Raw genomic sequence first — 26,908 nt, 5'->3', positions numbered from 1 at the left:
GTGGCACACGTCCGCTTCTCTTCTCCCTTATTTAAAAATACTGTTCTATTTTTTAATTTTTTTAAAAAAGTTTTTATTATTAAAATAATTCAGCATTAATACACACATATTGCGAATATACAAGCATACAAACATACATTTCATACAATCCTTAAAAATGTTCAAACATACCTACACTCAATCCCACAGATAATTCCTTGTCCCATCACCATCCACCACCCCTCACCCCACCTTTGTGTTAGACTTCCAATCTACTCAATTGCAATTTCTTTCCACTTCTTTTGCTTTCTTTCACACACCTTTAACCTAATTTCATGCTTCTTTTTCTATTACACATTGTTATCCATCTTATTTAGTATTTCAGTATTTAAAACGGAACTTGTTTATTCTAATAGGAGTTCTGATTTTTCAATATGATTTTGCAAGTATCCTTTAAACACCTTCCAATCCCTGTCTATCTTCTCTTTTGAGATCCTTCCAATTTCTCCCATTGTTTTGGATATATTGTAATACTCCAATAATTTGGCAAGGCACTTTTGTTGGTATAATACCACTTTTCCAATTTGTCGCAATCAATAGCCTTGTGGCTACTGTTGCGTATAAATATAATGTATTGTCTTCTTCCTTTAGACTTCCTGGTACTATTCCCAATAGAAAACCTTCTGGTGTTTTCCTAAATGAATATCTGAACATTTTTTTCATTTCGTTATATATTGTTTCCCAAAATTGTTTGATGTTTAAACAATTCCACCATATATGCATCATAGTACCTTTTCCAGTGTTGCATCGCCAGCAGACATTGCTACAATTTTTATTCATTTTTGCTATTCTTTCAGGTTTTAAATACCATCTATGTTGTATTTTGAGGAAATTATCTTTCAATATATAACACATAGTGAATTTCATATCTTCTTTCCACAATAAAAATACTGTTAAAGCAATTGGGACCAAGCATTACTTGTGGCAACTTTCTAAAGGGATTTAAAAGAGAGAAAGATGGCCCACTGGTGCTCTGGAAAGGACCTCTAAGAAACACTTCAGCTCCCAACGACTCCACCCCTGAAAGTTCAAATTGGCCTCCTTAATTTGCCATCTGTGCACTGGAGAAGAAAATTGGGGCAGGACCTTTAAGCCAACCATGCTGGGGTTTTTTTAATGAATATTTATTGCTATTTTAAATAAATATATCAGGGGCTTTAAAGTCTTTTTACTTGTTATTTTAAAATGAATATTTTATAGCATTTTATGTATCTTATTAAGTCATATACACTTCTTGTGATATAAACTAATATTGATTTTATTGTTCAAGAGACTGCTCTTATTGCGATTTCTTAATGAATATATTATACCATTTCCATAAGCTGCATTGATTTTATTAAATTAAGTGGTGTGAAAATCTGGCTAAGTAAAACAAAATGCTTGAAGTAAACTCTGGTAAGACTGCACATATGCTAAAGATGGAGGACTCAATATATATCCAGTCTCACTTGCATGTGTCACCCCCAACCATAGCTGTCAACTTTTCCCTTTTTTAAAGGGAAAATCCTATTCGGAATAAGGGAATTTCCCTTTAAAAAGGGGAAACGTTGACAGCTATGCGGCCCCAACTCCATTCTGTACCTTTGAATCCCAAAGTTATTTATTTTTAAAATAGGCATGAAAATGCTCGTGCAAATTTTGTTGAATGGCACAAATAAATATTGTCTTAAATCTGTGCATAAAGGCTAATGACAGAAAGTTGTCTCAAATATTGGCTTGTCTTTTTCATATATTGCAGCTTCTACCATTCTTCTATGGTTCCTTTTGGGATGGGGGGTATGAAAGCCAGTGTGGTTTAGTGGTTAAGAGCGGTGGACTCGTAATCTGGTGAACCGGGTTCGCTTCCCCGCTCCTCCACGTGCAGCTGCTGGGTGACCTTGGGCTAGTCACACTTCTTTGAAGTCTCTCAGCCCCACTCACCTCACAGAGTGTTTGTTGTGGGGGAGGAAGGGAAAGGAGAATGTGAGGTGCTTTGAGACTCCTTAAAGGGAGTGAAAGGCGGGATATCAAATCCAAACTCTTCTTCTTCTTCTTCATGATTTCTGAGCTATATAGTAGCAGTTGCTTTTATTCTAATGAAGGAGAGGATTGGCTTCTTCTTTCTGAAAGAAACCACCACCACCTAAATATCAGTCCGTCGAGAAATACAGGCGATCTTTCAAACCTCACACCCCTTTGGCCTCCTTTTATCTTCCTTTCTTTGAAGTCCCCGAGAGTGGGAATGTCAAAGCAAGTCAGCTATAGACAAGAACAGACAATAGCCGCTGCCTCCTCCTCCAAGTTTTACAAGTTGGTCTGTGGGTTGCGAGGAGGAATTAAAGATCTGGCCAGTAGACCACATCCAGTTCCCCACTCCTCATATAAACTGTGGTAGATCTGTGCCTGTGGAATGAACTCCCCTCGGAGGTGCATCATTTTTCACCGCTATTGTTCCTTCTTATTGAAATCCACAGGAGTAGAGGATACTGGTTGGCTACCATGTGAACAGGATCATGGGCTATATTGGCCTTTGGTTTGGTCCAGCAGGACTCACATGTTCACTTTGGAAAGCGACATAATGCAATGTGGGCAGTATGTGACTTAGTTTGTTCGTGATGCTGTTTCATTTTAATGAGGGTAGTGTTATGAGGTATCGCCGTATTGTTGCTTTTTTGTGAATTTTATACCATTGCAATGGTTCTAACATGAATGTGCCCCATGTATTGGGGCATTTGGAGAAACAGTGGGCTATAGACATGTGAAATAAATAAGCCATGGGAGAGAGTATAAAAGACTTTCTTATCGACAGTAATACCATAAGAAACTCTATTAATTTTGACTTGGGAAAGGGAGTTGGGGGACGGAAGGACTGGTATTTGTTGTAGAAGTAGAAACCATGCACTCTTTTCCACCGTGTGTACAGTGGTACCTTGGGTTAAGTACTTAATTCGTTCCGGAGGTCTGCTCTTAACCTGAAACTGTTCTTAACCTGAAGCACCACTTTAGCTAATGGGGCCGCCTGCTGCTGCCGCACCGCCGGAGCATGATTTCTGTTCTCATCCTGAAGCAGAGTTCTTAACCTGAAGCACTATTTCTGGGTTAGCAGAGTCTGTAACCTGAAGCGGTAACCTGAAGCGTATGTAACCTGAGGTACCACTGTATAAATCAAAATAGGTGCTCTAAGTGTTGGCCTCATTCAAGTGATAGTTCACAAATTAAAAGGGGGAAGGTGATGTGAATCAAGCTCACACCATGGGAATTGTGGCTCATGCAAAGCCTTATGCACATGGACATGATTTGGTGCATGCCTCTTACCCATGCCATTGGGTGCAAGCAGCTTGTGGAAGGCGGAGATACATCAGCAGGAGACACAGGGAGACAAGGATTTCGCTGAACATTGGATTGTGCCCATGGTGTGGAGCCAGAGTTGAGCTCCATTTCCTGGTGCATTTTGCTGCCTGGTGCAGAGGACAAGATGGCACCTCTCTGTCAATCCAATATACAAAAGCCAACCAGTTTGACAGTATTACTTTAGCACTGAGCATGGGACAGCACCCTTCACTAGATCTGAGGGCAGCAGACTAGAGGGTGGGACACAAGGCAGGCCATGTAGCTCACAGCTCTGTCCACTCCCCACCCTTCAGCACTTGCTGCCTGGGGCCACTTCCTCTGTCTCATAGTAGGGCTGGCCCTGGTTAGAATGAACATCCATGGCCAAGTGACTGTGAACCAGCATTAGGACATAGAGCTGGGAATGGCTTGATGCAACATCCAATTTCTGGCACCCTGTCCTCCTTCCCCAGCATAAACATTTAAATAAAAAGAAAAAGAGTGCCATTAGGAGAGGATTTTTCATTCTGTTTTCAGAAGTGTTGTTTATTTATTTCTTTACTGTGCTTTGCAATGCCTCCCAGTTAAACTGGACCTTCGATATCTGCAAACACTGAAATGACTATATTTGAACTGTAATGAATATGTTTAGATACTGCGCAAAAGCCAAGCAATGCTGATATCTCAATCTAGCTCTGCAAACAGGTTTGTTTGGTTCCCTGCATTTCTATTATCTCTTAGGTAACCAAGGTTTTTAAGTGTGTGCCTGAGTTTAAAGAGAAAAACTGAGAGAAAGTGGAAAATAGCCAAGAACATACATAATTTTGTCTACAGCAAAAGGGAGCAATTCATCACCACATATGGCTTCAAGTCCACCTCACACATCCAAGTATGGAGCTGGGGGCAGGGAGGGAGTAATTAACACATTTTCACATTTTGCAATTAATATTGTGCCGTTGAAATTTGACCTCCAAACTGATTTGAGTTTGGGAATCAAAATGCCACATCAAAAATCTTATTGTTAAAAAAAACCTCTGTTGGTTAACTGGGTACAAAACTTACTAAACACTATTGCAGAACAGGGTGCCAGCTGCTGTCAAAGGCTCATGGCTGTTGCATGGCAGCTCCCATCAACTGCTGATTGCTGCAAATAATGATACTTTCAGGGCTTGACTTCCGCATGCCAACTATTGCATCACTGTCTGCTACTGCGATATTGTTGCATGCTAAATATAATTGTTCAGTCAGATGAGGGCTTCAAAGACTTTAAGGGCAGAGACCCTGAAATTTCCCAGGGACAGTCTCCAGTAGAGAATTCTGTAGAGTAGCCCTAACAAGCAGTGCAGCCCATATCACCGGTCCATAGTCTGATGGTAGAACACATGCTTTGGATGTAGAAGGTCTTTGGTTCAGGGTCTAAGCAGGGCCAAAAAAGACTCTTTGTCTGAATCCCTGAAGAGCCACTGCCCTGAACTACCTACAACCACACACAGCTTTCCTCCTCTACCCTGTCATATATTAGAGGCTACAGGACACATTTCAAACCTACCAGAGAGCACTTCTGAATATTAGAATGTAGCTAAAGGTGGAGTTTCACCCACACCTAAACCTGCAGGAGTATATAGAAACTCCAGCCAGCAAAGTGGGACACGGGTGGCGCTGTGATTTAAACCACTGTGCTGCTTGGACTTGCCGATCAGAAGGTCGGCGGTTCAAGGCCTTGTGATGGGGTGAGCTCCTGTTGTTCGGTCCCAGCTCCTGCCAACCTAGCAATTCAAAAGCACACTCTGGCGGGAAGGTAAACAGCATTTCCGTGCACTGATCTAGCTTCGCCAGAAGCGGCTTAGTCATGCTGGCCACATGACCCAGAAAAACTGTGTGCGGAAGCGGACAAATGCTGGTTCCCTCAGCCTGCAAAGCGAGATGAGCGTCTCAACCCCAGAGTCATTCACGACTGGACTTAACTGTCAGGGGTCCCTTTACCTTTACCAGTCAGCAACAGCTCAGTGCTGGAGCAACACTCCTATGTAATCCCACATTTTGCTGTACAGGGAACTCTCCATGGTCCTGACCACCAGCTATGCTCAAAAGTTCCAGCCTGGAACAGAAAAATAATACATCACCAGCAGAATGCACGTTTTCAGCCACCAAAGACAATTTCATCATTAAGTTAGCAGAGTGAAATATCATTTTGATTTTGAAGAAGCTGGTGGCTTAACTGCCACAGCACCACCAAAGCCCCAATAAATCCACCTGCCAGCTCATCCTGTTATAAGAAGAATCCCAAATCACCTGCTGCAATCAAATTGCAGCTCGAACAGAATCATTCGGTTAGGCTCATTATGGCAAGCTTTCCTTTTGGCAAGCCCAGATTAGCCATAGTGGCAAATGCATCAGCCAACAGAGTAGCCAAGAATCCCTCCCTCGGCTATGTCAGTATCTTGATGAAAAAGCTGCTGCCTGCATTTCTGAATGAGGCGTGCGGAGGCAGCAAAGGAGCTCATTAGCTGGGTGACATCCCCTGCATTTCAATAGGCACCACCAAGAGCCTTCAGATCTCTCTGGGCTGAATCAATGGGAAAGGAAGGAAATGGGCAGTAGACTTTTAAACAGCAAGACAATCATATCCTCCTGGTCAACCGGCAGCCATTTAATGTACTTTTGTTATTAATGATGATACTCAATTTCCAATGGTCAGGGATGTTGGCAACATTCAGAAAGGAAGCTCCCCCGCCCCCTTTTCAAAATGTTTTCTTGCTTGAATGAGGAGAAACTCCAGGGAAGACGGAGTCACATTTTGGATTTTTGAGAGGTCCTGACTCAGCCCTCCCCTGCTCCACAGCCTCTGTACAGTAAAACAACAGTAGACACACACACATGCACATACACACACAGTTCGGGAAGTGAGCCAGAAGGGTTATTTCACACTAGTCATTGTTCTGCTGTTTGGCATATGTTTAGGGTTTGCACAAATTAATTCGCCACATACAACGGAACCTTGCATCAGGCCTCCCTGTTTTGCTGTGGTAGCAAGTCCTGTACATGGGGAGAAAGCTGAATGACTTCCATCACTAACACTACAGTGGTACCTTGGTTCTCAAACTCAATCCGTTCTGAAAGTCCATACGACTTCCAAAACATTAGAAAACCAAGGCACAGCTTCTGATTGGCTGATAGGCACCGGAAACACTGCCGACAACCGAAGCAGACATTCGGCTTCCGAAAAATGTTCGCAAACTAGGAAAACTTGCTTCTGGGTTTGCGGCGTTCGGGAGCCGATTTGTTGGTCAACTAAGCCGTTCGGGAACCAAGGTACGGTACCACTGTATATTGAAGGATGGGGAACTTCAGGCCTGTGGGACAAAGGCAGCCCTCTGGGCCTCTCTATCAGCCCCCTTAGGACTCTCTGCAGGCCATACCGCTCCCCAGTCAGATTCCGCCCAAGGACACACTCCTCATCAGCCCTGCTTTGCACTTTCTGTGGATGTGCTTGCTTGACTGAAATATACCCTTGGACTCTGATAATGCTTCTGGGTTGCATGAATGGAGAAAAGTGGTGTGGGTGTGTGGGTGTGTGTAGAAACTAGTTTACCGTGCAATCAACACATTTATATTTGTTGCTCCATCAATTTGCCCAGTGGACTCACATGCATGTGGCCCTGAGAAGATTGCCCAAGAGGAAAAGTGTCCCTTAGGCTCGAAAAGGTTCCCCAGCCCTGCCCTATTGGACAGTTAGCAGATCAGCATTAACATATGTGTCCTAGTGCCTGGAGAAGATGATGGGCTGCAACTGTGTGGCTTGCTTATTTTCCTCCTCCTCACATTTTGCAAGCAATGTGCCATCTTATGGAAATTCGAAGCACTGCATTCCACTTCCAAAGCAATGGCTGGGTTGCCCGTGCCGTTAAAAACATACATCATTCCTCATTCCTGCGAGTTGTGTGGGAGGCTTAATGACCTGAAATAATCATCAATTTTCCTGTGAAGTGAATTTAAACTGGGAAGAGTGGGGGAGGGGTGTCTGTGTTGCCAAGAAAAGGGTAGTGAAATTATATCTGAGCAGAAAATTAGGAGACATTTAAGGGATGGGGGAAGCTAGGTAGTTTGACATTTAGGACATTTACTGCGTTTCTCCTCCTACGCACCATGACCCATTTTGGATCAGGTACCAGAAGAAGGACCCATACAGGCCTCAGGCCTCACTTGCTACAACAACTTCTGGAACCTCATCTCCTCCTTCCTACATCATACCTCTCACTGGAATGAAGGACAGTAGCAGAGTTGACTCTAGATCAATGGTGGCAGAAGGAACTGAGGGTTTGGGTTCTGGGAGCCAAGGGAATGATGTACCATATTTTTCGCTCTATAGGACACACTTTTCCCCCTCCAAAAATGAAGGGGAAATGTGTGTGTGTCCTATGGAGCGAATGCAGGCTTTCTCTGAAGCCTGGAGAGCAAGAGGGGTCAGTGCGCACCGACCCCTCTCACTCTCCAGGCTTCAGGCAGCTATCCGCAAGCCTTCAGAGCGCTCCGAAGGCTTGTGGATAGCAGCCTGCAGCCTGAAGCCCGGGGAGCGCAGCGCCAACTACCGCTGCGCTCCCCGGGCTTCAGGCAGCTATCCGCAAGCCTTCTGAGCCCGGTGGGAGTTTTTTTTCTTTTCTTTGTTTCCCCCCCTAAAAACTAGGTGCGCCCTATGGTCCGGTGCGCCCTATGGAGCGAAAAATACGGTACTTATGCATGGCTATGGGTGGAAATCGGCAAATATGTCCATTTCATTTATACGGGCAATTCCCAATTTGCACGTGGGAAGTTCTTGGCACATGTGACCACAAACCCGGAAGTGGCATGAAAAGGGGCAAAAACAACCCTACAAGAGTGCAAAAATGTCAAACGTGTCATGAAAATAGCATCCAGCAATCCCACAAGCCTTTAGAAGTGCAATCCCAGGAGCCTTTGCACCAACCTGGAGTTCGGAGGATTTTTGTTTTTTTAAGGGTTTCCAGTGGATGTTCGCAGGGTCTTTTTCAGTGGTTTCCCCAATATACGTGATTTCAGAATGTAACCCCCTGCCTAAATGAGGAGCTATCTGTACTCAGGTTCTGGTTCAATTAAGAACTGACGTATGGGACAATCCTCTGCCAAAATCCTTTAGGATGAGAAACTCAGAATGCAGCAGATTTCTGACTCAGCCATTTCATTCCCATTTCAGCGTTACGTCCCCCAACCCCAGCTCAGCTGAAGATATGCCAGAGCAACTTGCTCATGTTAGCTCAGCCAGGGCTAAAGCAGCCATTTTAAAGGCTTGTTTTCCCTTTGCCAGCCTTAGGTAGGGGAGCTGCAGCAGCCCTGCATCTGGACGGGGTTCGGATCTGGTGTTATTTTATGCCTGTTTAATTTACGCTAGATTGCTTTACGCCAGCTTCTTGGACACAGGATTGCTCCCTTAGCCTCTAGGAATAAGGGCTGCAAGCAAGAATACGTTGTGCAGAGCAAATGGGTATGATTGATTTCCAAAGTGTGAGGACAAACAGCAGGTAGTTGGCAAAATACTGAGTTTCTAGTACACAGGTGATGGGTCTCTTAACGTCTATTATCAAAATGCAGGAATGGTGACGAATAAAGCATGAACCAACATGATATTTCTAGGCTCTGCTCATGAAATATTTATGGTCTGCAGGAAAGAAACACTCTCTCACACACACCCCGCTCACTGTAAAGGCATTTACTTAAAAGAGAATGTGGTTTTCTTATGCTGATTTTAATTGAATTGCAAAGGAGAGTTTAACGGGTGCTTTAAAAATTGTGCCAACTCTCCTGTGCAGGGGTGTGTGTGATTTCTGTCAGGACCACAGTGTGGGAGCAAAGCGCGACATCCTCTTTCCTGTGTTTCATGTCCTGAATTCTGATCGCACATGGGTCAACTATGTGTTTGGTATAATGCCTAGTCTTTCTTTGAACATGGTGAATCTTGCATACAATGAAATGGTTAAACTCTGGCCCCTATCTTGATTTAATGTAACTTATAGTCTGGTGGCGCTGTGGGTTAAACCACAGAGCCAAGGACTTGCCGATCAGAAGGCCGGCGGTTCGAATCCCCGCAATGAGGTGAGCTCCTGTTGTTCAGTCCCAGCTCCTGCCAACCTAGCAGTTCGAAAGCACATCAAAGTGCAAGTAGATAAATAGGTACCACTCCGGTGGGAAGGTAAACAGTGTTTCCATGTGCTGCTCTGGTTCACCAGAAGCGGCTTAGTCATGCTGGCCACATGACCCGGAAGCTGTACGCCAACTCCCTCGGCCAATAAAGCGAGATGAGCGCCGCAACCCCAGAGTCGGCCACGACTGGACCTAATGGTCAGGGGTCCCTTTACCTTTTAACTTAAGTCTATTAATTTGCCAGAAGCGGCTGAGTCATGCTGGCCACATGACCCGGAAGCTGGACGCCGGCTCCCTCGGCCAATAAAGCGAGATGAGCGCTGCAACCCCAGAGTCGGCCACGACTGGACCTAATGGTCAGGGGTCCCTTTACCTTTACCTTATAGTCTGGCCATGAACACACCAAAACTGCACAAATGCTTGAATGTGGAGAGAGGGAGAGGAAAGAGAAGAATCAAAAAGTACTCTCAGAATCCAAACTAAGGAGGAACACACACAGTCAAGAGAGAGATGCTGGAACAAAGGAAGCTGACTTATTCCAAGTCAAATGATTGTTCCATCTATCTCAGCATTTCCTACTCTGTCTGGCAGCAGCTCTCCAGGGCTTCAGGCAGACGTCTCTCTCAGCTGTATCTGGAGATGTCAAGGATGGATCATGGAACCTTCTGCATAAAAAGCAGGTGCCATAGCACTGAGTTATGGGCCTAAAAAAGGCTGAGAAACAGGAAGAAGAATCAGAGGCTTAAAAAAAAAAAAATAGTATTAAGAACCAGAGCTGAATGGAGCTTTCATTTCTTCCACACAAATATCCTCTCTGGGTTTCCTCAAGCTTTCATAATTTCAACAGCATAGAATTTAGGGCAGAAAGGGAGAAAATCATTTTGTTACTGCTGTAGTTAAACTATTGGGCACAAGAAATCCTCATCTACTTTGTCTTCTGTAAATTGGGATCTACCTTCTGCTCACCCCTCTTCAAGACTGCTTGGGGTGGCCAAATGTCTTAGCTTGGCCCTGTTCTTAAAAATTTGGCATGTTTTCCAGAAACTTCTGTATTTTATATTACACGATCAGCTCCAAATTATGGTAGGGGGGAAGCCTGTGTCTCTTGTTGGACCCCTCTACTCCAGAATCTGTGTAAGTGTATTTATATTGAGTTTCATGGAGCACCCTTTAAGTCCTTCAGCATTACACAGAACCCAAGATGCCATTTTAAACTTCGCTTTGAATAAGCCTCTGCTCCAGGTCAAGGGTAATGTGCATGCCTTGTGGCATTTTATTTCAACATAATAGTTCTTCCTTGTACTTGTCATGTTTGGACAGCACATCTTCTCTCACTCAGGTAATATATTTTGTGTGCTTGATCCCATTTCATGTTTGTGTAGCTTGTCAACTTTTCCCAAGTAGGGCACAAAGAAAAGTTTTACACAGCTGAAACTCTCCTTCCTGGGCATGTTTCTTCTTATTTCTTGAGAAGAGTCTAAAGCTGGGGCTGATGGGAGTTGTAGTCCAGCAACAACTGGAGGGTACCTTAAGGAACAGGCATGAGATTATTGCTTGTCACATGTCTGTTTACATTCCAGCACAGTATGCTGGGAACTTCCGTTTGTGTATAGCTTTTGCTGTTCTCTCTGAGACGACATGAGAGAGAGAGACAACATGTTTCTTTGTTCTGATTTATGTTTAATAAATCTGTAGCTGTAGCATGACTTCATACGCCTCACGCCTACTTCTGTGTGCGCAGTTGTTGTTGTTTAGTTGTTTAGTTGTGTCCGACTCTTCGTAACCCATGGACCAGAGCACGCCAGGCACTCCTGTCTTCCACTGCCTCCTGCAGTTTGGACAAACCCATGCTGGTAGCTTCGAGAACACTGTCCAACCATCTCGTCCTCTGTCATCCCCTTCTCCTTGTGCCCTCAGTCTTTCCCAACATCAGGGTCTTTTCCAGGGAGTCTTCTCTTCTCATGAGGTGGCCAAAGTATTGGAGCCTCAGCTTCAGGATCTGTCCTTCCAGTGAGCACTCAGGGCTGATTTCCTTCAGAATGGATAGGTTTGATCTTCTTGCAGTCCATGGGACTCTTTAGTCTCCTCCAACACCATAATTCAAAGGCATCAATTTTTCAGCGATCAGTCTTGTTTATGGTCCAGCTCTCACTTCCATACATCACTACTGGGAAAACCATAGCTTTAACTGTACGGACCTTTGTTGGCAAGGTGATGCAGTACACTCTGCTAATTGCATGCCCTGGCTTTTGAAGTTCGGGTCGCTGATTTACATTGGAGCATGGGCCGATGAATGGAGACATCTGAGTTGGGCTTGCCAGCTGGCCTCCTAGCCCTCTGCATGTCGACAATTTGTTACCTGTGGTCTAAAGGTACATGGTGCACTTCTACTGAAGCTAAGCAGGTCTAGCTTGGAGGATTCATCCTGAATTATGGTAGGAAGATTGTTGTCCTGGCTGGGTTATTGCTATGTTCTATCTCCACTGTTGGAGGTAATGAAATCTACAACTCACTTCCTTGCATTGTTTTGCTTTGCTGTGTCAAAGTTGTGGTAAGGCAAAGACTATATATAAACATTTATTCAATTGCTTAAGGCACTAGAAGAATAAGCTGGCTGGAGAATTATTATGATTGCTCCATGGGATGGGTAGTTGGTGACACTGAAAATCCACAGATGAGATAGAAGCCAGACTAAGCAGAAACTCACAACTGTAATAGGACATATTTATAATGGCTGGTCCGGTGCCAGATTTGTGGTGTGTAATTGTTTCCCTGCAAAAAAGAAGAAGAAAGAAAGGAGGAAGCTTATTTATTGGCTCTTACCATAAATTGAGTTTTCCCAGTCTGAAGTGTGTGTTCTGCAACAACAGAACAAGCTACATTAGTCTTTCATGCTTTAGTTCATAAGAACATAAGAACAGTCCCTCTGGATCAGGCAAAAATTCATAGAATCATAAAACTGTAGAGTTGAAAGGGACCCTGAGAGTCATATATCCAAACTGCTGCAATGCAGAGAACTGAAATAAAGCAAGCATGACAGATGGCAATACAACTTGCCTCCAATAAAGGAGATTCCCCACCTTACCTCATCCAGCCCATATGGGACACTTTGTCAAAAGCCTTACTGAAATCATGATACACGATGCCCACAACATTCCCCTGATCCACCAAGCTTGAAAGAAATGAGATTCATCTGGTATGAATTGTTTTTGAGAACCCCATGGTAGGTCTTATTTTTCTAAGTTCTTACAGACTAACTGTTGTCTCCCACCACTCCTCTGCATTCAGCCAATCCATGACAACATATAATGCTGCTACTCATTCCTTCCTGTTTGGTCTACAGTGGTACCTTGGGTTACATACGCTTCAGGTTACATACGCTTCAGGTTACCGACTCCGCTAACCCAGAAATATTACCTCGGGTTAAGAACTTTGCTTCAGGATGAGAACAGAAATCGTGCTCCGCGGTGCAGCGGCAGCGGGAGGCCTCATTAGCTAAAGTGGTGCTTCAGGTTAAGAACAGTTTCAGGGTAAGAACGGACCTCCGGAACGAATTAAGTTCTTAACCCGAGGTACCACTGTATTTCCTTTGAACAGGCTACATTCCTCAGTTCCTACATTCCAGTCACAAGCCCCATCCCACCAGGTTTCAGTAATTTCTATTAGGTAATATTTGCCATCTGTATTAAGAACTCCAATTCATCTTTCTTGTTCCCCATACTCTGTGCATTAGTATAGAGACAACTGAAACAAGAGTCATTTCCTCCAGCTGCTGTCTTCTTGTAGTTTCCTGTCATGGATTGGCTGCATACAGAGGAGTGCTAGTAGGCACATGCTGGGGAACCCCCAAGGAACCCCCCCCCAAAAAAAAAGCAGTAAGGGAACCTCTGGCCTTCTGCATGCGAAATAGATACTTTCCCACAAAGCCAAAAGTAACTTATGATATTGCGTTGGGGAATCTGATTAAAACAATCATTATGCCATTAGGTATGGCTGAGTCATTTAACATGCTTAAAACTACCATTGGCCATTATATAAACCTGGGGGTAAGGTCTCTATGACTGCTTCAGTATCTTCAATAACATATAGCCTGTTGCCATGGGAAGGTGCAAATTGGTTCTATCAACTATCCATTATACAGCCAAGTTATAAAATCCAAATTAATGTTCACTGTCAGCTCTGCCTATTAAGAAGAAATTACACACTCCTTGGCTTTTCTTTTATCTCAATTTTTTTGATTGCTGGAGTCCTCATCCTGTTAATGCATTATTGGTAGAATAATTTAAATCTTTAATGAAGAAGCCTTCAGTAGCACAGGCTTTAATCACTATGCCCCCCCCTTTAAATAAAATGTTAACTTTCCACAATCGAATTCCTACATGTTCAAGGTGGCCAGGGACACTTTGATTTGGAAAGAGCCAAAACCAGCAGCTTCTTTCTGGTTCTGTAATAAATGAAAAGCCTTAAAAGGCACACTGCTTTGCTTGTGGAATTGATCTTTGAATCTTTTTCAAGATTCTTGTGCAAGTTTAATAAGACATCTTGGGGAGAGCTCCATGTATCCTTGGCATCTACAGATTTAGGATTCTATCCTGTAGGTCCAGGAGAGATCTTGACCTGAGAGCTACTGCCAGTTGCGGTAAACCATAATGGTTTTTGGAAGCCATGTTGTTGTTTAGTCATTTAGTCGTGTCCGACTCTTCGTGACCCCCTGGACCAGAGCACGCAAGGCACTCCTGTCTTCCACTGCCTCCCGCAGTTTGGTCAAACTCATGCTGGTAGCTTCGAGAACACTGTCTAACCATCTCGTCCTCTGTCGTCCCCTTCTCCTTGTGCCCTCCATCTTTCCCAACATCAGGATCTTTTCCAGGCAGTTTTCTCTTCTCATGAGGTGGCCAAAGTATTGGAGTCTCAGCTTCAGGATCTGTCCTTCCAGTGAGCACTCAGGGCTGATTTCCTTCAGAATGGAGAGGTTTGATCTTCTTGCAGCCCATGGGACTCTCAAGAGTCTCCTCCAGCACCATAATTCAAAAGCATCAATTCTTCGGCAATCAGCCTTCTTTATGGTCCAGCTCTCACTTCCATACATCACTACTGGGAAAACCATAGCTTTAACTAGACGGACCTTTGTTGGCAAAGTGATGTCTCTGCTTTTTAAGATGCTGCCTAGGTTTGCCATCGCCTTTCTCCTTTGGAAGCCATACTGGCCTCCATTACAAGCCTTCTCAATTGCTTTTCCTGATCTTTGATTAGCCCCTTCTGGGTTTCCTTCACCCTCTTGGCATGGTCATTGTTGTTGGGCCACATGTCTAACACAGACATTTTGCATGTGTGCTGAAGGAACTGCACTGGATGCTGATCAGTTACTGGCCCATGTTCAGGGTCTTGTTAACAGATAAAGCACTGGACAACTCAGAACCAGATTACACGGGAACAAGGGAAGAGCCTGCTGGATCAGGTCAGTGGCCCAGGCCCATCTCATCCAGCATCCTATTCTCCCAGTGGCCAACCAGATGCCTATGGAAGCCCGTAAACAGGACCTGAGAACAACAGCAAGGCTCTTCACCTCCTGTTGGCTGCCATTTTGCTTCCCCACAATCCCCTGGAATGACACTATGTGATGACATTGCTTCATGGGGGGGGGGGGAGGCAGGGGAGGAGGAGGAGATGGTAGCCAGCAAAAATAACAAGGAGGTAGGAATACAGAGACGACTTTTGTCCCCACCTTTTGAAAACATAAGAAGGGATTGTGAAATGTGAAAGGACAGTGAATTGGGTAGTCTTGAAAGGAGTATCATGAAAAGATAATTTCTAAGCACTAAAGGCCTGGATAGTGTATTTTGAGCTGATTTTGGTCAACAGAGAACACTAAAACAGTGGTCTCTAATTTGTGTTACTCTGATGTTAAAGCTTTTAGATATCCCAGAGTAAGACTGTTGGTCAGTTGTCAGAAAATGCTCTCTGAGTGAACAAAAATTATTGTTCATACAGAAATTTCTTTGAACAGAACATTATGCATTTTAAAATATTACCATAAATGTGCATAAATCTTAAGGGGGGGGAACGAGACCTATCCTTTTCTGAGATTTAAGCTTAGCCTTTTTTCTTCTTCAATTTTTGGCCTGAATCTAATTTTTAGTTTCTTTCTCTTCATTTTGTTGGACTCTTTTCATGATGCAATGGAATTAAAAGTGATGTGTGCTCCCTGTTGCATGCTGTTCCATCCTGTTGGAGACAATTTGTGCATACTTCTTTTTTAAAGGGGGGCTTTTCAGTGCTCCTCAATGCATTTACCAGTAAAATCTGTGATTTATATGCATATTTTCATTATGGAATGCATAGTTTTGTGTGCATTTCTTGCATGCCAGCGATGGATGGCAAAATCTGGAGAAATGAGCTATCCAACCAGGAGTTGTGTCTCAATCTACCAGCAAGTCTGGGTTGGTACACTGTGAAAAGAAAAACAAAAAAATTCTTTCCCTATCTCTTAAGACTTAAGTGGAGGGACAATCCACATAGAGTGAGCTGGTAAACATTGGGATACCTTTGCAGAACATCATGAAATTTTGTTGCCTGATGTTGTGCTTGATGGTACAGTGGTACCTCAGGTTACATACGCTTCAGGTTACATACGTTTCAGGTTACCGACTCTGCTAACCCAGAAATATTGCTTCAGGTTAAGAACTTTGCTTCAGGATGAGAACAGAAATTGTGCTCCGGTGGCACGGCAGCAGCAGGAGGCCCCATTAGCTAAAGTGGTGCTTCAGGTTAAGAACAGTTTCAGGTTAAGTACAGACCTCCGGAACGAATTATGTACTTAACCCGAGGTACTACTGTACATGCTTTTTCCTCCTTGCATCCTTTTGAGAAACTTGGGAGTGGAGTGTAAATAGTATTTATCCAACTGTAGTTTACTGTAAGGTGATTACGATTTCATCAGTCTCCATCTTCTTTCTGCACTTCTGGCTGGAGGGGAAAATCTGTTCCATCAGAGTCTATTCTTCCCTGGCTCCTGGCTTTTCCTCTCAGAACTTGATTAGTAATTTTTATTTTCCCAGATGTGCCTTTGTTTCCCATATGCGTGTTCTGCCCAGAGCAATTTTGTCTAGATGCTTATTTTTAGTTTGCATGCTCGGTGTTTGAGATGGATGGAGCTGTGGTGATCGGCTGTGATTTTAGAGCAGTTTCAATGGATGAACGACATTTGTGTTACCCAATGTAAAAAATAAAATAAAAAATTGTACCCCAAATTGATTGACATTTTCTGTCCAATTGAAGTAGGTCAGACTTAAGCTATGAAGCATATTGTGACAGATAGAGGGAAAACATAATACACAGTCGTATATCTAGTTCAAATTAAGGGGAGGAGTTCTAATTCTATTATTATTATTGTTGTTGTTATTATTATTATTATTATTACTATTATTAATATTAATATTAATATTATTGAATTAAAACCACAAATTGGGTTTTTCTAATGACAGTTGGTGGTTCTGGATATGCATTATGTGATGAATTTTATAGATGGATAGATGATAGGTTGAAAGATCAATGTCAAAGGCCAATGTGAAAGATCAATGTGAAAGATCAATGTCAAAGGTGAAGCAGTGTGCCTTCAGCAAAAAATGTAACCCATATAATGGTTACATTCTAGATGTACTTCTGTGGGGAAGGAGTTCCACAACTTAGGGGCTGCCTCAGAGAATGCCCTCTTGGGGCCTCCACTACCCTAAGCTTCTGAGGGGAGCAGAACCACACAGTGGGCCCCCTTGCTAATCTCAACACTTGAGAGGGCCTCTAGAGAAGGAGGTGGTCTTTCTGTGGATGCTAGCAGATACAGTGCTTCTGTTGGTGCCAGTGTTGGCACCTGGAGGGAGCTCATTGCAGAGTGTCTTCTTTCTTTCTTTCTTTCTTTCTTTCTTTCTTTCTTTCTTTCTTTCCTTCCTTCCTTCCTTCCTTCCTTCCTTCCTTCCTTCCTTCCTTCTTTCTTTCATTGTGGAGAACTTGGGCTCAAGACTGGCAAAATGAGAAACAAATTGACATATGTGCTTATTCCAGTGGCCACTGCTGCTCTGTTTTCTGCTCCTTCCCTTACATAATAAATATACCGTATTTTTCTGTGTATAAGACTAGGTCCCCCACCCCCAAAAATGTCAAAAATTAGGGGGCATCTTATACACGGATACATCTCACCCATTTTCTTAAAACTGAGTCCCCCAAAATAGGGGGCGTCTTATACATGGGGGCGTCTTATAAACGGAAAAATATGGTATGTCCAACTGAAAATACCCAGTCAGTTGTCCTGATCTTGGAATAGCTCAGTCAGAAGAGCATGACACTCTTAATCTCCGGATTGTGGATTCAAACCCCACATTGGGCATAAGATTCAAGCATTACACAGGGCTGGACTAGGCGAGCCTTGTGGTCTTGTCCAACTCTTTAGTTCTCTGATTCCACTCTACATCGTGGAATAGCCAAAAACTACTGCCAGATAGCAGCCTTGGACTCAGTTCCCAGGACCAGACTCTGGGACAAGCTTTGGGTCACTACCATCGATAGAAGGCTACTATATTTAATTCAGGTAGTACATTCAAATACGGCCCTTAGAGTCAGGTGCAGCCAGCTAGGGCACTTAACAGACCCCATTAAAACATTTAAGGGTGTTAGGCAAGGATGCCCTTTGGCCCCTTTATTATTTAAATTTTATTTAAATAACCGGGTAACCACTCTCCATAACCTCGACTTCCACCCTCCGAAATTAGCAAACCGGCACATCACAGTTCTGCTTTACGCAGACGACGTGGTAATACTATCCAGAACCCCCATAGGGCTTAGAAAAGCACTAAGAAAATTAGCTGCTTATTGTGAGATGGAATGCCTCAAAATAAATGATCAGAAGACCAAAATTCTTGCTTTTGGGGGGAAAACCAAAGCTCAGAAACTGGAAAGTTCAAGGCCAAAATTTAGAAGAAATATTGCCAGATAATCAGTACAGTGGGCAAAAAAAATTCTTACGCAACCCATCTTCCCTACATTGTACTGCTACCAATCAGGCATGCAAATGGGTTCATGGTTTTTAGCAAATGCTTTTGGTTACATTGCAAATAAGACACATAGCACAAGGCACGGTGCCTGCGCCAAGGGCGGTCTGTATTGCAATAGTGGCTGGTGGCAGTAATTCATTACTGCATAATAGATGTAGTAATGCATTGTTACAGCTATAATGAAGTGTTTCCGTTATTGCACATGACAGTTTTTATGCTCGTCGTGATATTAAGCTATGTAATGAGAGCGTCTAGCAAGGTGGAAAACATGCTTTTAACTCATACGTTGCATTGTTCGTGGCGCTAGAGATTCCTCTTTCATCACAGAGACGGACTGTGTGAAATGAGAAATTAGTTCTTCAGTAGGGTTCACTTGCTGGACACAGAATAGGGCGGAAATGTATCAGTGATGGTTGAAAAGCCTCTAGCACCATAAATAAGATTCACAGAATTGTAGAATTGGAAGAGAACCCAAGGGTCACCTACCTGTATGCAGTGCATAGATGGTTTGTGGTTCATGGACTAGAGGTTTCCCTAACAAAGGTGCCTTCTGAAGACCTTTTCATAGAATTTGAAGCTCCCCAGTTGTTGTCTCCTTCCTTGTTTGAAGGAATCTTTAGGCCACCAGTTAAAATTGTGACTTGCTACAAAGGACCAAGTAGCAAGCAATGTGAAAGATCCCTGGCTCAGACTGTGGAAAGCCCATGGTGGACCTACATTTTGGGGGCCCTGAAGCTTGAGCAGCTATGGGGGCCGCTTTGCAACCAGCAAGGAGGTCTGGGTAACCACTGCCATCTTTTTCAATGGGGTTGTTCCACTTAAATAACTACTACTACTACTACTACTACAGTGCATCTCAGGTTTTGATTAACATTGCTATACTGGATTGTTGCAAATGTCAAAGTCACTGATGTGAATAAAAAAATCCTATGCTTTATAGTTTTTGAGGGTTTTTTGGGGGGGAGTTGATCCACTTTTTAAAGCAAGAAAATTAGGCAATGTGGACTAAAGTCACTTCTGGGGTTCCAAAACCATAATCGATGGATCAGTTCATTATTATGTGGTGGTTCTGATACATGCTATGAATGTAGAAGATGACAGGTTCTAAGAATCTGACACAGGAAATAACAGAGGAAGGGTTAGAGTCAAATGTCAGCAGGTGTAAACATGGGGGAATTGTGCTTTTATTTCAGAAACATCTACTTAAGCTAACAGTAAGGTGTAGGGATAAGGACTGTGCCAACAGTTCAGCTAGTTATTGAGGTTTAATACCTTCCGGTCCTTGACTAGGAAGAAATCTGTGTTTAAATATGAGGACTGGGTGGTTCTCATGTCAAGTTTTCCCTTCTCCTATGGCAGGTATAGAGAATCTGTGGCCCTCCAAATGTTGGTAGACTCCAGCTCTGCATCAACCCCAGCCAGCATGGTCAATGGTCAGGGATGATGGGAGTTGTAGTTCAGCTACACCTGCAGGGCTAAACATTCTCATTCTCTGTCCTATGCTAATTATAACTCTCTGTTGGGGTTGTTATCTGCCACACATGTGAGAGCTATTAATCACTGAACCAAACAGAATTCTTCCAGAGACCATTAAGTCAAACATATTATGCATCTGCATTAAACCCAGCAATAGTGTATTACAAACAAACAGCCTTTAAATGGTTTTAAAAATAAATCTCCATTCTGGATGCAAAAATCAATTAGCTGCTGCTGAAGAATGCAAATTTTAATGGGAAGCTGAGTCATCCCCAGCTTCATCACATTATAGTTCTACAACTCTTTTCCTAGAAAACCACAAGTTCTCTTCTGATAGCCACTACGGCACTCAATGCTTTCTAATAAGAGACAGAGCAAAAATCAGGAAGCCACCCAGTTCGAATCTCATCTGTTCTGTGGACTCACCTGGTAGCCTTAAGCACACAATTCTTTCTCAGCCTCATTCCTCACATCTGTAATATGGAGGGCAATCATAAGATGTGCTCTGTGAGGAGCTGGCTCCAGGCACCAGGTCTGTTGGCAGACCAGATTTGTGATACAAAGACATCTGCAAACGTGACATGAAGGTTGGCAACATCATGTGGGGATCCCTGGCAGACAACCTTAGTGCATGAAAACAGGTAGTCAAGGTTGTGTATCCGCAACTGTGACCAGAGGAGGAATGGTGCAGCCAGTGTGGTGTAGTGGTTAAGAGCGGTAGACTCGTAATCTGGTGAACCGGGTTCGCTTCCCTGCTCCTCCACATGCAGCTGCTGGGTGACCTTGGGCTAGTCACACTTCTTTGAAGTCTCTCAGCCCCACTCACCTCACAGAGTGTTTGTTATGAGGGAGGAAGGGAAAGGAGAATGTTAACCGCTTTGAGACTCCTTAGGGTAGTGATAAAGCGGGATATCAAATCCAAACTCCTCCTCCATGGTGCATCTGCAGCAGCAAAACCAGACACCTTCATCTGCCCCACTGTGCTCACAGTGGCCAACCAATTACCTCTGGGAAGGCCACAAGCAGGGCCATCAGGAAACATTCATTTCACGTTGCAGCAGGGGATGAGTTAAGACAGCTCTTATTGCTAGCTCTGCTGGAAGCAGCTGCATGGACACCCATCCCACCTGGCTGCGTCAAAGGTAGCAGGGAGACAATACAGGCCTATCTTTGCTGGGACCAATTGGCATTTGTCTCCTCCTCTTCCCAAATTGCCTGCCAAAGTGGCTGTTACAGGGCAGTGTGTAAGAGTTGAAAGCCTGGCTTTTGTTCTGCCCTCCCTTTTCTTTTGCATCATGTTTCTTAGAAGGTTGGCCATTACTCTACACTGTAAACCAGACGCGCAGTATCGAAATACAGTAAACAAAACATGACATGGCTTCCCTTTACCACCATCACCACCTGAGCTTCTTATCTCGGAAATCCCAGAGTACACACATTCCTTTCCAGCCAAGCTCAAATCTGCTTTCTTCCGATTGTAAGGATGAGATACGTGGTGTGTGTGTGTGTTTTTCTTGATGACCCTTCTGTTTATTACCCTCTAGTTTTTCATAGGCTAGCTGTTCTGTTTCCTTACGGAAGGGTTATTCTGATGACAACTGCATGCATATCTGCTTTAGAAAAAGAAGGAGGGAAGGCTTTTCTGCTTGGGAAAAGGAGGAGGAGAAACTGAATGGTGTAGCTCCCCTCCCCTGCTTAGGATCCTCCTATGACTTTCTTTTCATCATTCCACAAGGGAGTGGAGGGTCTTGTAGTTTAGCCTTGTAAACCCAGCTGTGTAGAGCATTGATTGCTTCTGCCTGAAGCAGGGATGCTGTCAAGTTGCTCTGCGAGTTGAGTCATCTATTGACAAAGAGCTACTAGCCAGCAGATGATGCTGTGCAGCTCTACTCTCCGGGCTCCCACGATGCTCCGCTTATAGCAGCTGTCAAAGGTACTTGGAGGCTCTGCAGAACAGGACTTTTGCATCTGCTGAGAGAAGAAGAGAGAGGGAGGGTGTGCGCGTGTTGGGAAGAACTTTGACACCGGTGCAACATGAATGCCTATCTTCCTAGGCAGCACAGCTGCTGCAGGGGGTCTGAAGGGGCTGATCTTGCCAGAGGTGTGCCAACACTGCCTAGGGAGGCCCACTGTCCCTGTGGATGGCGGCAGAACTCCCAGGGGGGCTACTGTCGTCCGCAGGCATTGCCACTCTCCGCTTCCGGACCCCATGGTCCAACTCTGACGCAGCCCAGGACTAAGTGTAGCACGTCGTGGGACAATGTGCAGAAAAGCCCCCCGAAAACCTTAGCTAAGGCAAAAGGGGCAGGAGGGGAATGGTGGACAGATTGCACCTGCCCCCACAGCTGGTACCACCCATTACAGGTGAGATCCTATTTTCCCTTAAGTCTCTCCAACTCAATGGACTCTCAAAGTCCAGGCAGGAAAAGGAAAGGAAAAGTTACACACATTGCCTTTTGGATTATAAAGTTTTCAAGCGAAGGCTGGAGGACTGCTTAGTGATGTTGCTTTTTTATAGAAGTGTGCTGTTCATTTTTCACAGGCATTGTTCTAAAAGTATGGCCAGATGGGAGACCTTGCAATGTTCCTGTGTGCTTTTTCCTTCTCTTTTAATGTACTATTTTTTTTTGGGGGGGGGGTGGATAGGAAGTGTTCCCTTGCCTCACATTTGGTGGCTTTGCAGCATTTGACATTTGCATGGAAAAAATTGAGTGTGGTGTCCTTTTAGTACAGTATACTTTTAAAATGATGCATTTACTGAGGAATGGGGATGAATTACATTGCAAAATCTTAGATCTATGTAAAAAGATCGTGCAGCCTTCTCCCCATTCACTTTTGTGTGTGTGATTTATATGGGTGGTATCCAACGATGGTCATATATGGAGCAGACCCTGTAAAATAAGTGTACTCAAATTCATTGATTCCGATGAGTCTACTCTGAGTACAACTTACTTGGATATCACCCTATATATGTTTATTTCTCTAAGATGTAATTTTGATGTGAAGTTTTGATTACTTTATACCCCATGCACTGTTACTTGGATTCAGTTATGCTAAAGATAAACTGAGAAATGCAAAACTAAATTCACACTGATTCTTCCATGGCTAGTAATACTGAGAAATATCTATACTTCTCTCAATCTGCTCCACACATACACAAATGCTTGTGTGTGTGTCCTACTACACACACACACACACACACACAATTTCTCTGTCAGTCACTGTAATCTTATTCAGAAACTTCTGCTTCAATATCCTGCCAAATCTTTGTGGTGCCTTTTTAATTACTTGAATTAATATAATGTCATGAGGAGAAGAATAAGGAACCAAAAGCTGAATAAAGTATTATGATGGTGCACAGTGTAAGAGTCCTTCTAAGCACATAGATGTTTTCTTTGTAGAATTTTTTAAAAATAATAATAAAAAATGAATAGAAAAGCAGTATAACACCACATCTCAGTACAGCCGTGTTGGCTTTAGACTGTGCAGTGTGATATATATATATTTATTTCCACAAGGAACAAAACACACATCTTACTTACAACATAACACTCTCAGGGTATGGGGAAATGAAGCCTAATGTTTGAAAAATCCAGCTTGTCAGTCTCATTTTCTCTGCCTGTAGTGTTACATTTTGGAAGACGGGTTAGGTCTCAGTTTCCTGAAAGAGAAAGTGCAAAGGAAATGCACTTTGAATATAACTGAATATTGCAATGTTGTTGTTGTTAGCACTGCTGCTATTATTAAATACTGATCTGAAATTGAAAACATTTTAAAAGGTGCGCTACACATGTAAGGATGTATTCAGAACCATCAGTTTGCAGAGTGACATTTTAAATAGGAAAGAAAAAGGGCTGGTCTCTGCCCTCAGTAAGTTTACAATCTAGAGATTGTTGGCAGGAGAAAGCTGCTTTCAAAGATGTACTCTGGGGGCAAAGGCCACAGCCACACCATATGCTCATGAACTCTTATACTACGTTAACAGTTATTGACACACACACATCCTAAGAATCTGGGTGCTATTGATTGGTAAGTGTGCTGAGGGGTCTCTTAACAGCTCCCAGAACCCTTAACCATCTAAAGTTCCCAGGATCCTTTGCTCCTCAATAGCATATTACTCGTTTTGATTAGTGTAAGAAGGTGTTAAGCTGACATGTTTTCTATCTGGGTATTTAAAGGTTTCTAATAGTCCTGGTTCCCAACTAGCACACAGTCAAAAATGCCCACTACTGTTAGTTTTAAAATCTATCAGTATATTCCCTAGTATTTGGAACTGGAAGTAGAAAGGATGTTAGATGCCTTTATTACTTTCCCATTAAATGGAGCATATTAGACCCCAAAGCATCTTTGTACTGAGGATAAAATGAAGCAATGCTGTTATAAAAGTCTGTAGCAATAATTAAAAGGTGTTCTTTCAGTGCAATCTCCCTGAGTCGGGTTTTCTGAGGCTGGTAATGGGGTTTTGTTTCTGTTTTTAAAAAAGATTATCTTAGAGTCAACACATTCACCCAAAATTACATAATCCAGATCAAAGTAATGGGATAAGAATGCAGGTCAAAAAAAGATTAAATTGCTACTGTATTGGAGTGTGGGATTGTTTATATTGTAAAGCAAACTATTGGAAGATTGGAAGAGGGTTCCACTGCCCTCAGAAGCTCAGGATGGTGGCAGAGGCCTGGGAGAGGGCCTTCTCTGTTGCCGCTCCTAATTTGTTGAACTCCCCACAGAAATTATGCAGCTTTCAATGAATGCTGAAGACACACATTTGTACTCTGCCCTTTGTCACCTGGTGTGTGTGTGTGTGTGTGTGTGTGTGTGTGTGTGTGAACCCATCCTATTCTTGTGACTGTAAATTGCTTTAAACTGTTCTAATGTACAGTGGTACCTTGGTTCTCAAATTTAATCTGTTCCGAAAGTCTGTTCAACTCCCGAAATAGTTCGAAAACCAAGGCACGGCATCCAATTGGCTGCAGGAGCTTCCTGCACTCAATCAGAAGCCGCACCAGATGTATTTTAGATTGTTGTGACCTGCACTGGAACCTTATAGTAAAGAGCAGGGAACAAATTGAGTTTATGGTAAAATAGGGATGGTGTTGATACTTTTATATGCAGACTATCTCAGGAGCTAGGGACATGGGTGGTGCTGTGGGTTAAACCACAGAGCCTAGGACTTGCTGATCAGAAGGTCGGGGGTTCGAATCCTCGCGACGGGGTGAGCTCCCGTTGCTCGGTCCCTGCTCCTGCCAACCTAGCAGTTTGAAAGCACTTCAAAGTGCAAGTAGATAAATAGGCGGGAAGGTAAATGGCGTTTCCATGCACTGCTCTGGTTCGCCAGAAGCAGCTTAGTCATGCTAGACACATGACCCGGAAGCTGTACGCCGGCTCCCTCGGCCAATAAAGTGAGATGGGTGCCGCAACCCCAGAGTCGGCCACGACTGGACCTAATGGTCAGGGGTCCCTTTACCTTTATCTCAGGAGCTAGTCGTGGGGCGCTGTCACTGATTGCATGCCCTATGCTACTATTTTACACTTGGTTCATATTGGTAGACCTTGAGATTCTAATAATCGTCCTCAGCATCATACACTGCCTTCTCCTCCTCTCTTTCTTAACTTTGCTCCCAAGCTTCCTTTTGCCTCCCTCCCTCCCACCGACCTCCATCTGTTCCCATACCTCCATCATTGGAGGCAGTAAGCTGGTGAGCACAAGTTGGGCAAGCGCCTGTTGCCCTCAGGTCCTCCTCCTGGGCTCTCCATAGGCACCAGGTTGGCCACTGTGAGAACAGGGATGCAGGACAAGATGTTCTTGTCCTTGCCTTCCTATGAACATGTTCTTGTTCAAGACCTTTCCAGAGATGAAAAGCAAATACAGTGTTATGTGGGCTTCTGCCTTCAGCAGCTGCTTGCTCTTCTCAGTGTTGCTCTGTGTCCTCCTTTTATGTCTGTTGGGTTGGGGGAGCCATGCCAGCTGCCACTTCACACCTGCACTTTCAAGCGCTTGAGCCCTTCTGTCTTTCCTGGATCGGAAGGACAATTAATGTTAGTTTGCAACCTTGCCATTGCTGTTTTTCCAGCCTGAATGTCACAAAGAGGCGCCAGAAACTGCTGGACCATGTAGAAATGTGCAGAGGCTCCAGCAAATGGATAAAACAGTGCCATTTCAGTTTAAATACCCTATATTTGGAATCAGCCGTAGAACTAGCTTGCGGGAAGCAGGGGAATTATATTTAGTATTATATGATATAGTATATGATTACTACAGTGTGCAATCTTGGCTTCGTCTGTGCCTTGAGTAAGTCTTGGAAAAACAAAGAGGCAAAGTGTATTTCAGTCGGCCACGACTGGACCTAATGGCCAGGGGTCCCTTTACCTTTACCTTTATCTCAGGAGCTAGTCGTGGGGTGCTGTCACTGATTAAATGCCCTATGCTACTGATTAAATGCCCTATGCTACATGTAAAAGTACTTCTCCTTCAAGCGACTCCAAAGGATGAGCAAACGAGGAATAAATGGGGAGGGGCGGCAAGTTACCGGTACTTGCCTTCAGGCCACTCATCTCCCTTTCCCAATTTAGCAACATAGGAAGCTGTCTTATACCAAGACAGATGACTGACACACACACACACACACACACACACACACACACCACGCCATGTTGTCTACAGCGATTGGCCGCAGATTCCCAGGGTTTCAGACAGGTACATTCCCCAGCCCTACCTGGAGATGCCAGGGATTGGACAGATACTCTACCTACTGAGCTATGGCCTATTGCCCTCTTCCAGGTTCACCTATGTAGAATAGGTGCCAGGACTTTGGCGGCATATCCTCATGGGCAAGTTTCCAGGGCCCATGTTTTGGTGGTGGGCCCTAAGAATGCCCTTGCTTGCATGT

At 43.8% G+C, this 26,908-nt stretch overlaps 1 protein-coding gene across 27 annotated transcripts in view; it reads left to right on the top strand.

Moving 5' to 3' along the window:
* DLG2 (discs large MAGUK scaffold protein 2) overlaps positions 1-26,908 on the top strand; it is a 901,719-nt gene that overhangs the window by 566,126 nt on the left and 308,685 nt on the right. For 2 of the 27 annotated variants that reach the window (XM_077926966.1, XM_028725983.2), the window contains exon 1: positions 21,804-22,385. The exons of 22 other annotated variants lie outside the window; for them this stretch is intronic. In XM_077926966.1, the coding sequence (XP_077783092.1) occupies positions 22,056-22,385 (330 nt within the window). In that variant the 5' untranslated portion in view covers positions 21,804-22,055. Of the gene's footprint in view, positions 1-21,802; positions 22,386-26,908 lie in introns of those variants that run through there. 3 more of the 27 variants (XM_077926969.1, XM_077926967.1, XM_028725982.2) reach the window with 2 other exon arrangements.

Source organism: Podarcis muralis, chromosome 4 (genome assembly GCF_964188315.1).
Source record: "Podarcis muralis chromosome 4, rPodMur119.hap1.1, whole genome shotgun sequence".
Lineage (NCBI taxonomy): Eukaryota > Metazoa > Chordata > Lepidosauria > Squamata > Lacertidae > Podarcis > Podarcis muralis.
Note: the sequence above shows the minus strand (reverse complement) of the source record. Positions and strands in the feature narration are given on the sequence as shown.